Genomic DNA, 14,747 nt, shown 5'->3' on the forward strand with positions numbered 1-14,747 from the left:
AGATCGGGACTCCCTACGCATGGTCACTCAGGCACTCGTCACCTCCCGCCTGGACTACTGCAACACTCTCTACATGGGGCTCCCCCAGGGGTGCACCCGGAGGCTCCAGCTGGTCCAGAATGCGGCCGCGCGGGGGATTATGGGAGTGACGGGGCGCTCCCATGTGACACCTCTCCTGCGCAAGCTGCACTGGCTCCCGGTGGTCTTCTGGGTGCGCTTCAAGGTGTTGGTGACCACCTTTAAAGCGCTCCATGGCTTAGGGCCGGGGTATTTACGAGACTGCCTTCTGCCACCAATAGCCTCCCACCGGCCAGTACGCTCGCACAGAGTGGGCCTCCTCAGGGTGCCGTCCGCCAGAAAACTGTCGGCTGGCGACCCTCAGGGGGAGAGCCTTCTCTGTGGCGGCGCCCGCCCTCTGGAACAACCTCCCCCCAGAGATACGTACAATGTCAGACCTCCGGATTTTTCGTCGGGCCTTGAAAACTTATTTATTTCAACTAGCCGGGCTGGCTTGACCCCACAGTTTTGGGTTAAATTTAATTGATTTTAAATTGGGTTTGTTTTAAATTGCGGCCAAAAATATTTAATTATTTTAAACTGTTTTTAAATTTTGTATGTTTTGTTTTTATTCTGGCTGTTCACCGCCCTGAGTCCTGTTGGAGAAGGGCAGTATACAAATTGAAACAAACAAATAAATAAATAAATATTAAAAATAAATATCATAAAAGATAACATTATTATTTCATTATAATTGAATCTGAATGTGTTTTTCTATATTTACGGTATTATTAGTTAAACAAATAAAATTTGTTTGTTTAAATAATAAATATAGTGGGTAGCTACTGAATAGAAGGCCTCTGCAGTTTTAATATCCAGAATTCGGAAGTTTTTAAATTTTGTATGTTTTGTTTTTATTCTGGCTGTTCACTGCCCTGAGTCCTGTTGGAGAAGGGCAGTATACAAATTGAAACAAACAAATAAATAAATAAATATTAAAAATAAATATCATAAAAGATAACATTATTATTTCATTATAATTGAATCTGAATGTGTTTTTCTATATTTACGGTATTATTAGTTAAACAAATAAAATTTGTTTGCTTAAATAATAAATATAGTGGGTAGCTACTGAATAGAAGGCCTCTGCAGTTTTAATATCCAGAATTCGGAAGTATAAAATATAGAACATTTTTGGTCCAGTTTTTGTTCAGTCACAGATAAGCAGTTTGCATATGTTTTAATTTCAATAAATTTCCCTGGCATATTACTTTCCTTAAAGTTTTAAAAATCTTTGTCCTTCTTAAAACCATGACATTATTGGTAATTCTATTGTTTTAGGCTGACTTGATGATATGTTTTATAGAAAAACAGGGAAGAAAGAACAAATCAATATTACAGCTTTATAAAATGCATGTAAATTGCTTATTATTTTTCTGTTCACCATAACTTTTAGAAAGCATGTTTAGTTCCCACCCACCTTATTTAACAACCAGATGTCTCTAGAGTATGTGAAAGCAAGCAAGAATTTTCTGCTCTTTCTTTGCAACTGATATCTGGAGGTGTAATGTTCCTAACTCCAAAATAACACTGAGTCTCCAAAAAAAAAAAAAAAAAAAAAAGATTTACCTTTCATGAGTTTATCCAATTCCCTTTCAAGTCATACAAGTTAGTAGCCATCACCAATCTAATTAATTTCACAGGTTAATTATATGCTGTATGAAGAAATAACATACTGAAACATAATTAACTGGTTTTATTTTAAGAAGAACATTCACTTAAGTGTGAACAACCTGACAAAAGGTAATTTATGTTAGTAGCATGGGAAGGGCAAGAAGAAAAAAATAGATATAAACTAGTGGAGAACAGAGAAAAACAAATCAGAATATTGAAATTGAGTTCTGAACTCATGTTAGGCAGGGAACTTCTTATCCAGGACTAGGCTGAATTTTCACATGCAGATCATAATCAAGCATGGGAAAACATGTGACAATCTCCATTTTTCAATCCCCGGTGACTTTTGACAATTGCAGTGGTGAAATTTCCTAAAATGGCGAGGCAAAAATATACACACAAACTGCTGCATAACTCCTGAACTAGGCTTAAATGCATTTAAAAAAAATGAAAACTCTAAATCTCTAAATCCAGAAGTTAGAAATAGAAAAAACTAAATCGTACATGTATGTGAAGTGGTCAAAATGTTTGGCATTGTTATTTTGCCCACTGTAGTGTCATTAGTCTTCTCCACTGTTGCTTCTCTTGCTGTAGTCTCTGGCCACCCGCTTTTGTTACAGTTTTTTTATTCTGGTGAAATTCATATATTAGAATACTTGATCAATCCAGGTTTATTTATGTTACTTTCATTAAACTTCTGACTTTAATTAAATATGTTATGTGTATTTGTCTGAATATGGATGATAAGCAAGAATAAATTAGGACATAATAAAGCTTTTCCTTTAAGTATCTCTGTACAGATTTCTTTATTTTTCTTTTTTTAAGTAGAATTAGGCTAATGACCATTATTGTACTGTTCACCACACTCATACTAATAGCTGGGTTGAGTGGAGGATAACATTTTAAAAGAAAGAAACGGTTTTTCAAGTAACGTTATTTTTTATAAATTACCCAAATGTAGAAGATTTGTCTAATTTATTGAATAATTTATTCCCTTGCCACTCATCATGAAAATAAGGAGGGTCTATATAAGACCTCCTGACTGTTAAAATCAGGTTGTATCCACTGTTGGTTATACCAGCAATTCTCAAGCTTTCTTTTTCACGGATCACTTGCAAAACGCCAGAAATCTCAAACAATTCTATTTTTTTCTGTCCTTAAAATTGTTTTACAAATCAAGGAAAGTTGTCTGTTATTTACTATTTCTTTCTTTACTTCTAAAATTCTCGTCAAAAGCTTTGTAACATTATGAGAAAAAAAAAGTTACTTAAAATCCTGGGTTATTCTTACTTTCCAAACTTTGAGAAGTCCACATTTGTTTCTTTTTGGGAAAATTGTTTGGCTTTTGGATCAATCAGAAAAGAGAAAACAATGATAATATAAAAAGCAAAGCATAATAAATCAGAAATAATTAAAATGTAGAGAAAAAAGAAAACATAGGTGCTATATATTAGAATAATTAAATGTATGATAGTACTCAAATTTTAAATATTAAAATAAAGCTTGACTGTACAAAATTATATAGATCAGTTTTCCTCCAGTGTGGGAAGAAAGTCAATTCATGGTAGGTAGGATAAGCATGTCTTCCATCCAGAATTTTAATTTAGATATGCTAGAATGTTTCCACTGGAGTAAAATAATCTTCTTAGTTACTCCGTATGGATGATAAATACAAAGTTCTTGGATACATTCCAAATTTCCAGAATGAAATTCCAAATCTTTCAGCCTTAAATCCCAAATATATATCGTAGATATTAATTTATTTCTTTCCAAAGTTCCAGTACTATAAACAGCCAGCTTTAGGCTAAGGCTGAGTAGGCACTGACCTAGGGTACCAAAGTTTAGGGGAATTCCAATTCATTCTAAAAATGCAAATCTTAATACCAGTGAACTGTGGTACCATCAGTCAGTGTGCTTAGGGTCATTATTGCATATACTTCAGCTGGCACTACACAAGAATTTTAAACCAAATAGTACCAACATAAAACAGGCCCCAAACAGGAGGCAGAATTCCTTCTGACATGCTGCATTTCTGTGATGGAAAGTGCACCTGTTGCAATAAAGGGGGAGGATTTAGCCACTTAAGAATTTTCCCAGAAAGAGACCTGGATCAATTGACTATGCAGTTTCGAGCTGAACGGGGGTGGGGGGGTGGGGTGGGGGGAGAGGTTCAGCATGACCATACCCTAGAATCTCTCAGGATATATCTAATATTTCTAGTAGCTTTGAAAGTTATAGCTTTAGTTTGGCAATAGTTACGTCTATTAGATGTAAGCAAAAAAAAAAAAAAAAAGGATTAGATTCAAGACACTGAACTTGTCAATCAGAAAGGTTGGCAGTTCGAATCCCTAGTACAGGTCTCCTGCGTGAGCAGAGGGTTGGACTAGATGATCTCCAAGGTCCCTTCCAACTCTGTTACTGTTACTGATTGGATCTCACTGTCTCTTGGCTTGGTCTCTTGGCTGACAACTATTAGCATATAAAGATTGAACCTTGCCAATCATTTTCTGGTGTGTTCAGTTCAATTCAGTATATTTATTGTTAAAAATTTATTCTTATTTATCATTCCAAATTACTGAAAAAAATACCATTATAATACAACTTTCAATTGTAAATGAAATTGCAATTAATTGGTAAAATTAAATGAAGTTTCAGAAGCTTTTTTCTAATAATGTTAATTGCTTAGAAACTTCACATTTGTGAAAATAATCCCAGTGGTATAACTGAAAATTGGGAGAATTGAAACACCTCAACAGCTCAATTAAACACCTATAGTATTAGCATTCTTGGTTCATTCATTCAAGCTTAATTCAGTCTCAGACTTAAATATTCTCAGTTCCTTCAATTTTTCCTCGTAGGAAACAATTTTTACCCCCTCGGATAGCAATTGCAATAGACGTGTATATATGCACTGTCTGAGCAGTTTACAAATATCAGTTTATTACTCTCAATAATCTGGGTCCTCAGTTTATCGACTTCAGAAGAATAGAAGGCTAAGTCAATCTTGAGCAGGTCAGGAACGAGCTGTGGGCAAAGTTAGCCTGCAATATTGCATTCAGCCACTGCGCCACAAGGGCCCTTTCCAAAAGCTGTACCAATTTGCCAAAATTATTCTTAAACGGTCCAAACAAATTCCATAGCTTTGTGGATAGGGCTGGCAGTGCAGGTCTTCCTTCAACTGGTGCTCAGACAGATGCAGAGATTGCTGAAGCGATCTAATCATATTTTCATACATAATTTAACTAGATATGTATAAAAATCTTATAAATATGAAGAGACCAATGCATTAGTTAAAAGGGGACAGTTCTCTTCCCTTTCCATCCCATTGTTTTTGCTGTCTGTCTTAGGCTCTGCAATAACTACAGCAAAGTATCCACTAGGCCAAATATATAATCATTATAAGGGCATGCTCCATCTCCATTAACAGTTGGGGGAGAGAAATTTGATATTGGGCCTTAGACTGGAGTAAAAGGCACTATATTGCACAGAAGTTATTATGAGAAATACTTAATAAATATGGACTTTGACAACCAAGCTAAAGTCTCATCAATTAAGTTTGGCATTCATTAGTCAAGAAGAAGTCCAATCAGATTTCATAGGTTTCTATAAATTGTGAACGGTTTGTTCTGACATTTGATGAATTATTCTTCATAATCCACTATCTGCTATGATGAATCTAATCTTTCATCTTCTGCTGTCTTAATAACTCCTAGAGCAATTCAACACTTGATTTCTGAACACAGAATGCATAAATTGATGTAAGAAAGAAAGAATTGTATTTGCTTTTCAAATGTAAAGTAGCTTTTTGTTTGAGTTAAACATTTGATTGACCTTAGACTTATAGGTCTAATAAAAGCTAATGAAGTATGGGATTTGTGTTTCAATGATTCAGCATCTTATTTAATTTTAAATATAGTTAAAAATAGTTGGGGCAGGATGCAATAAGGTGGTGTATAATGGATTTGTTTCAACAGGATTTCTCAGAAGCTTTCTGAGAATGCTGGTGTAACAACATATAGCTTCCTTTCTCCAAGTCAGACAAGGCAAAGAATCATCTGGCCCCAGAAAAACTAACTAAATTGATTAATAATATCATGTTTTGTGGACCAGATATCACATACATGAAAACCTCTGCTATATACTAGAGGTTTCAAACTTTGTCAGGATATGGACCTTAAATTTCTAAAAAAGAATTCTGGATCAAGAGGCAGAGAGAGCTACCAGGGAGAAATATTTTATTAGGTAAAAATTGTGTCCTTCATTTTTACTCTGCTGCCACTGTCACCTCTCAAAAACTGTTGGTCATCAGGAGTACGAACATCTGGGGAGAGGGCTTCTGAAGGCCAGCTGACAAGTCATGCCCTTCCCACTGTAAATATCATTCCTGTATTTGAGTGAACCTTTTTTCCCCCTGTAGGGTTTTGTGGAATACAGTTTAAAATGTTCTGCTGTATAATGACTTTAATATGTCACAAGACTGTTGTTTTTGCTATAAGACAGACGTAGCTTCCCTTCTAGAGCAATTGCCTCATGACCGATCTATTGCCACTGGCAGTGGCTTTGCTTGGTTTCTGGCCAAGTTTCCTTCCCGTCATCTGCTACCTGATCTTTTTAACTAGAGGTATTGGAGCTGCATCTTTTTTAGGCAAAGCATATCAGTGCCATTGACTTACTGTCTGTTCTCATCCTCATAAAATATATGCATGTCTAAAGCAAAGAGTTTTACTGATTCAAATTTCAGCCCAATATGTATTACCACTCTCATCATGATTATTATAAACATTATTTCTATCTTTACATATATTATTTGCATGATTAAAAATCAACCCCAGCAGTGAAAAACATTATAATGTAAATTATCTGGCTGTGCAGATTGAATTTCAATATTCAATGAGGTAAATGTTTCCACACATCTCAACATCTTAAAATCAATCTGGCAGTACAATAAGGGCTCTGTATTTGGGTTGCACTCTTCTGCATGGCCATAAGTAGCAGCAAAGACTTAGGAGTCTTAGACTTAACTGCATTTCTTTCCCATCATCTAGTGGTCAGGTAGATTTTTGCAGCCCAGATATAATAGCCTAGGTTGCACTGGGGCTGATAAATAGTTGCATGGCTAAAGGCCAGTTATAATAAGATGATGCTATGGATTCTTAGACCTAAAACTCATAAGATTTAGCAGTGACATGTGGGCAAATGTAGTATGGATGTTGGAATGTGACATAGCTCAAAGATGCAGCTTGAGGGATGCGAAATCAGTCTTTAACAATAAATCTCATTTAGCATGTAGCAAATAGTAATGGACATTGGGTTTTGAAGACTACAATTCCTAATGGCCTTTCTTATGATTGACTGACATACTATAGATAAAAGGATTGGTTTCCTAAAGGAATTTTCAGAGACTTTTTGGATTCACCAAGCTATAATTTGTTTTGTATTACCAGTAATTGATCTAAATACTGTAATTTCTATAGGAGCTATATTTCTACCAGGTTTGGAAGAGCTGCCATACTGTGTACACTAACTATGTGGGTAGGATATGATGCCATGTTAGACTAAAATATGTAGACTACTTTGGGGCTTAGTGTATCTATCATGCCAAGCTATGTTTTTGCATGATATATAAACCTCTATTCAAGTAAAGTTGTTTTATTGATAGTAATTTCTCCAAGCCATCTGACCTGTGACTAAACATTAACTTGAGTTTAATAAAGTGGGGAACAAAAAAATGTAATCTTAATATCTTGTGAAATATATGAAAGGAAGACAATTTTTCTTGCAGCAAGGATGTCAAAAGGATGAATCATGCATCCGCTATAATTATGAAATTTTTTTTAACTAGTTCTTTTCAAATGCAGTTGTTCTATTTAATTGATTTTGCTGGCAGAAAAATTAAAATAAATAAATAAAAATTAAAAGATGCCCTCCCTGTGAATTACTGGAGGCAGCTGAGACTCCATGGGAATCTAATTGCTGCAAATGTGTCAGTTAGCTGCTGGTAATATTTATTATGGAAGCAATGGAGAAGGGGGTGGCCGAGGTAAGAAGTGGTGTGTCTATGTGCTTGCTGGGAGGAGGAGGAGGGAGGGAAAGCTGCTGTCAGCAGCTGCATGTAGGCCTGGGTTGCTTCTTTTCCTCCCTTTCATCAACACAAAAGGTTTCTGTTGGATGCTTTGCATGTAGGCTGCTTAAAAGTGTTTTATTCATATTTAATTGCTGGCTTGCTACAGTTCCCTTCTTTAATTACTGTGTTAAAAAGTAGGCTATAAAATGCACTCGCACTCAATTTGTTTTCTTTTAATTTCTGCATATATAATGTACTCCTTGACTGTTGGCTCTGTTATATGAGTTTAAATGTGACTATGTATATGCATGTATGTATGCGTGCATATGAGATAAGTAGGGGAAAAGAAAACAACCTTCTTTCTTTCAAATCTGCTACCAGATTTTTAAACAAGCTTAGCCAAACCTCAGGGGATTCAAGATAGCTTTGAAGCCAATCCCAATTGTAAGGTTGAACCTTCAATGGAAAATTCCTGCATTTTCTCTCCATGCTCTCTGATTAGTCCAATTCCCACATGCACTTGTCTGGTTAATCCTCTTTTTAGGAGTCCCCTAACCGAACAGCAAAAAATCTAGACAGTTGCTAGACGGCAGGAAAGAGTTTAGATTTGCTTCCATTTCATGGTCGTCCAAATATTTGCAGCCCAGATTTGGCAAGTCTGGGCTGCAAATATTTGACTTTCCATCTGTCTAGCTTTTCAATGTCTGTTCCATCATTCATTGAATGGACTTTCAGTTAGCACAGAACTATGACTATATGCAGTGGTTGAATCTGTTATGCTTAATTAGGGTCAGGTGAATCATCAAACTAAACCATATTTGGTTTAATTATTAAATAAACCATAATTGGTTAGGTTCACACAGTACACTTACTCAAAGTCAGCAACGCAGTAACTTAGCACAATGTGTGAGTTCAACCATCATCCAGATAACGCATATTCTGGTCTCATAAAGCGTACTAAGCCATAATGTGATCTGCTTAGTTCTTGCTCAGTGTAGTTATGCACTCCACCAGTTAAATTGCTATGTCCATTAACACTTATTTAGCAAATTATGATTTTAAAATATTGGTTTATAGTTATATATGAACACAGTCAATTAGTGAAAAGCCAAATACCCTGCTACTGCAAGAACAGCATTGTTGGATCATACCTGTGTTTGGTTTTTATAACAACCAAATAAATACATAAGGAAAGATCACAAGCAGGACATATCTATTACGTTTATTTCTTTTTAGAATTGTTTTGTCACCTTAGTGTCTTACAAGGACAGTGTACAAGAAATATACATATTAAAACAATACCATCTATCCTAGCCACATTAGAAAACACTACATATTTCTAAATTTAAATTAACAGTGTCTCTTTTATATTTCTTTGGAAAGCAGAGAACACAGTCAATTTTCAGAGGCATAGAGGCATATCAATGGCTAGTTACATTCTCTGTGAATCTCTCCTTTTTAAGCTTTCTCTTAGAGCTTTGCACATTATTTTAACTAGCAAAAAACAAGTAACATTTGTGTTAACAGTAATTCTAGCAGCACAAAGTGTTATTACAAAGAAAACTGAGTGTTATTTATTACTATGAATTTCAGCCAACTGATTAAGAACCATTTTGTGGTAAACCTGGTTGGTTGTTGCCTAATGGAAGAGATTATCCTTACTAGCCAAGGTTCATCTGCTATCTGAAATGATAATATTCTAAAAACAGTGAGAAAAGACTTCAATTCTCCATGGCTGAAGTGACTGATCTCAAGGTTGACCTTCCTGAGTAAAAGAACAACAGAGAAATGTTATTGTAAAAAGTAAAATTAATTTAACGGGTTAAATCTTATTTTCATGGACTACTGTAAATAAGGATGAAGTGCTTGTAGTATTACTTATGCTGTTCAGCTCACCAGTACTAGAATGTGTACGTCATGCTAAAACGCTTCAGTGTATAGCTACTTTCAGTTACTGTTCAGCAAGTTGAATGTAAACATTATTTAATTAAACAGCCAAGCTTCTTAATTATGGTTCAGTGTATGGAGAAACTACATGGTTTGGAGGTTTTTTTGCATGAATTCTTCAGTTTTCTGTGACAGTTTTTTCTAAATATTACAATAGTATGCTATATTGCTGTATTGTATTCTTGGTTACTGCAGAAGTTCAAGGGCTAAAATAGTGGCCAACCTAAGCATCAGCAAATCTGAGATATCTTTTCTCCTTACAGATCAATGAATTGTTTGCCAGTTTTGAAGATGTTCCATTGGGGGCAGCATCGTTGGCCCAAGTCCACAAGGCTGTGCTACAAGATGGGAGGACAGTTGCTGTGAAGGTTCAACATCCTAAGGTCCAAGCACAGAGTTCTAAGGATATTCTACTGATGGAGGTAAATCAGTAGCTTTCTGTGACTACCTTAACTATGCTTTCTGTTATTCTTATCATGATTCTTTTATTTCATTGAAGATGTCTTTAGCTTCTTAAAATGTTTCCAAAAATAAACTGCATATGTTTCAACTGGTATCTGAAAGAGAAGTAGTGTATACTATATCTAAATATGTGTGTATAATCAAATACAGAATAGAGATGGTTTGCATTTTCAAGCTCTATGACTGCATAACTTTTATCTGAGCATTTTATTTAAACCATAACCAGACAACCAATATCCTGCAGATTAAGAGACTCTGTAAACCTTTAAACCCCCTCCACAATGGCCTCTGATTTATCACTGCTACCATTGGCTTTTGTTGATATGTTAATACTATATCCCAGTTTGCTTTGATCTTCTAATTTGCTGGTCCTCTCACTATTCCCCATGTTCTTCTATTTCTGTTGCCTTTTATTTCTACATATGGCATTGGTGCTGAAAAGATGTGCGTATCACGGTAACACAATCAGAATACATATATCTACCACAAGGGCAGTATCACACAGCATGCTAAATTGTCTTGTGTTTTCTTTCTTTGGACTCAGTATGTGAGCCTGTTCAGTTTGGTTTACAAGTCATAAGTTTTGGTTTTGTTGTTGTGCCTTGATGGCACACTGGTTAGAATGCAGTATTGCAGACTAACTCTGCCCACAGCCAGGAGTTCGATCCTCACCGGCTCAAGCCTTCTCAGCCTTCTTCCGAGATCAGTAAAATGAGGACCCAGATTGTTGGGGGCAATATGCTGACTCTGTAAACCGCTTAGAGAGGGCTGTAAAGCACTATGAAGCGGTAGGTAAGTCTAAATGCTATTGCTATTGTGTCAAATGTCAAAGTGGTTTATTTGATTATGTCCATTATTATATATCACATGTTATGCAATGACTGAAGAAGTCAGTTCTGGGGACTATTAAGTCTAAGAATAAAGACCTTTATTTTCCTCAGTTTGATATTCAGCCAAACTGGAATCTTGGTGAGGGAGACCAAGATTGTAGACAATACACATATTCACCTTGACAATTGTGTTCTTCTTAGCCCTGTATTGTCAATACATCAGAATTTTTGTGAACAGAAACAGGTAGCTAAGTTTCTTCCAGTTTCTCTATCTAGATTTCAATAATGCAAACTAAAGTGGTTTCTTCACTATATGACCACATTTGAGGAGATGTGCTTTAAATATGTATTCTTCTCATCTATTTCCCATCCCATCTCTCTTTTTCCAAGATGGGTGTTTCCATAGTAAAGCATCCATTCTGGTGAGGTACCGCTTTTTCAGTTTCCAGGATCAAGGTTTAAAGTAGCAATTTCATGCAATAGTTCTATGCTATAGTTAAAATGATCCTGGATATATTTACTCTGATTGTTTTGCAAAGCCCCCTTGCAAAATTAATTAGTAGCTTATTTCTCTTAGCTTTTGTTACTGTTTTTTATTCAGCAAGTTGTTATTATTACTAATGTATGTTCCTTTCTTGCCCACTAATTAGCCAGTTTCCTATATTATTTTCCTCTTTTCTTTCAGTAAACAGTAAGATTTCATTGTTGGCTTTAAAAGAAGAATTGGATAACCTCATGGAACACAGGTCTATGAAGGGCTATTGTTTTTTCACACTGAATATTTTCAATATTAGTTTGGGAGCAGTATATTGTCAAATACCATTTGTAAGGGGAACAGTGGTGGCAAAAGGATATGTTTCCATCTCCTGTTTAGAAGCATCTCAGAGCCATCTAGTTGTTCATTGTAAGAAAGAAAAATGTTGACTACAATGGACTTTAGCCTGATAAAACAGAGCTGTTCTTCTTATAAAAAACATGGAAGGAATTAATAAGGAAAAAATCCTCTGCATGAACAGAAAGGGCCAGATTAATTAATTAGCAATAAAAGACTGTTTTTAGCAGCTTCTGCTGTCATAGTGAACAATTATAGGGTAAAAGCAAGAGGAAACTTCCAATTAAAGGCACATTGCCCTAGTGAAACTCTGATAACAATTAACTAATCCATATTGAAAAAACTAGCCCTGGAGATGTTTAACCTCACAATGTTGTAATTCAGCATTGAAAAATAGAAAGATGGCAGAACTTATTAGCCTGTTCACTTTCATACTTTCTCAATCCTATTAAACTAAACAGAGTGTTTCATTGCAAAAAAAAAATTGATGTGGAGCAATGATGTGTTCTTTTATCTTGCTTAAATCAGAGACCTGTACAATTTACATCATAAACATCTTAGGTGATTAGAGACATTTCCAGTCAAAATTCATTTCATGGCTGTATATACAGGGCATATGCAAGAGGAGGGCATTTCTGTGGATGCCACTTCAGTCATGTAAGTGTACATGTACGCTATCCAGTACATCAAATGTTGCATCTTTGTTACAGCCTGTACCTCAAATATATGATGTATGGTACATCTGTGCGCCAGGGCTGCAAAAATATGGATAAGTATAAGGTAGCAGACTTAGAACTGTTTTTTAGTTGGTTTGGTTTGGTTTGGTTCATAAACTATCTTGCTCCATCTTAGAATACATTCAATGTGGAAACTCTAGTTAATTTAAGATAGTTTTGGAGATTGGTGTAAATAGCCGATATTTAAGCCAATCTTTTTTTTTTTTTATTGCAAAAGTTTTACAATTACATTTTCACCCCTTTCCCCCCCCCACCCCCCCCCAAACTTCCCAACCTCCCTAACCCTCCCTAACCCTCCCCTCCCCCCAGACTTCCCTATAATATACTCATAACTGGTAAAGAAAGATAAAAAAAACACACACACACAAAAAAACCCTTAATATGACACTTATGTAAAAACTTGAACCCCTCCCTCCCCTGTATAGTTTTTCTTTTTACCCTCATTACATTAAAATATTTCTAATACATCTTAACTGAAAAATGGGATATATGAATTTTGCTCCTTTAAGTTGCTTTTTGAATTCAAAACACAAGCATTTTTTTTCCTATTTGGTGGCAGTTTGGAAAAAGGATTTCTAGTATTGTAAGGTTTTTCTCTCTCTATGTTTGCATTTATTATGTAATGCAATCATCTCCAAAAAGTGATTTGACCAAAGGTAAGTCTGCCTATCTCTTTTCGATTCTGCCACTTTAGGTTGAGAGCTCCGTCTTTTGAGATTGATTAAATGACTGCTTCCTAGAGAGTAAACAGAGACTGTAATAGCACTAGCACTAGCACTTAGACTTATATACTGCTTCACAGTGCTTTTACAGCCCTCTCTAAGCGGTTTACAGAGTCAGCATATTGCCCCCAACAATTTGGCTCCTCATTTTACCGACCTCGGAAGGATGGAAGGCTGAATCAACCTTGAGCCAGGTGAGATTTAATAGATTTGAACTGCCAAATTGCAGTCAGCTGGCAGTCAGCACAAGTAACCTGCAGCACTGCACTCTAATCACTGTGCCACTGCAGGCTCATGTTACCGTGGCTCATGTAAGAAGAATATAAGACAACCATATTCCAGGGAGCAAGCTCACAAAACTTTTGAATAGAAGTTTGTTAGGCAAATTTTGTGGCAATTTAAAAGGGAGTCAGAACAAATATCTCCTCTAACTACTGTAAAGAATTTATGCTAACCTGAACTCTAAGAATTAAAGTAGAAGCCATAGGTTTTTTCCACTGATGATATCCTAAGAAGCAAAATTGAAAATGAATGGACAGGATTCTATAATTCTGAACTGAAGCGTTGGTCCAAGTTTGCCTCTCTGCCTGAAAACAACATGGTATATACAGTATTTGCAGCAAACTCAAGATTACAGTAGTTCTGAAAAAGTCAAAGAATTGCAGTAGCAAATTGCCCCATTTCAGCTGATGAAAGGTGGTTCCCCAATAGAAGTCTAGAATAGAAGTTTCAACAGACTGCAAAAGACCTTGGAAATAGTTGTTTGCAAACCGTATATGAGGCAGCAGGGTGGCGTGACCGCAAAGAAAAGAATTTCAGTTTCAGGCTGTATCAACAGAAATATATATATTTGCGGGACCGCCTTCTGCTGCCGATAGCCTTCCACCGACCAGTATGCTCTCACAGAGAGGGACTCCTCAGGGTGCCGTCAGCCAGGCAATGTCGGCTGGCGACCCCCAGGGGGAGGGCCTTCTCTGTGGCAGCTCCTGCCCTCTGGAACGATTTGCCCCCGGAGATACGAAGGATATCAGATCTCCGGGCCTTTTGCCGTGCCCTAAAAACTTTTCTTTTCCATCAAGCAGAGCTGGCGTGAACCCCCCCTTTTTTTTTTAGCTTTTTAAATTGTCAATGGGTTTTAGTTTGAATGTTTTAAATTTTGGGCCAAAGTCATGTCATTCTTTTAAAAATTTTAAATTTTGTATTGGTATGTGTTTTAGTTCTGGCTGTGCACCGCCCTGAGTCCACTAGGAGAAGGGCGGTATACAAATTGAATAAAATAAATAAATAAATAAATAAATATTTTGCAATTAATAGAAAGGAATCCTTCTGCTATATTTGGTTTTATCCCATCTCAAGTACTGTGTCCACATTTTAAGAATGATTCAGAGAAACTGAAGCAGATTCAGGAAAGGGTAACAAGGAAGATTGCGGAATAGAAATTAAGTCCTGTGAAGGAATTAGGTATGTTTAATCTTGAGAAAA

General features: G+C 36.1%; 1 protein-coding gene across 6 annotated transcripts in view; it reads left to right on the plus strand.

Annotated features, from left to right (window-relative positions):
* The window catches only part of ADCK1 (aarF domain containing kinase 1), a 118,828-nt gene that overhangs the window by 78,691 nt on the left and 25,390 nt on the right, over window positions 1-14,747 (plus strand). For 5 of the 6 annotated variants that reach the window (XM_070931445.1, XM_070931442.1, XM_070931439.1 and 2 more), the window contains one exon: window positions 9,946-10,104. The exons of the other annotated variant lie outside the window; for it this stretch is intronic. In XM_070931445.1, the coding sequence (XP_070787546.1) occupies window positions 9,946-10,104 (159 nt within the window). The remainder of the gene's footprint in view (window positions 1-9,945; window positions 10,105-14,747) is intronic. 6 annotated transcript variants of the gene reach the window in all.

Source organism: Pituophis catenifer, unplaced genomic scaffold (assembly GCF_029215685.1).
Source record: "Pituophis catenifer annectens isolate HBS135680 unplaced genomic scaffold, rPitCat1.0.hap2 SCAF_1, whole genome shotgun sequence".
NCBI classification, from domain to species: domain Eukaryota; kingdom Metazoa; phylum Chordata; class Lepidosauria; order Squamata; family Colubridae; genus Pituophis; species Pituophis catenifer.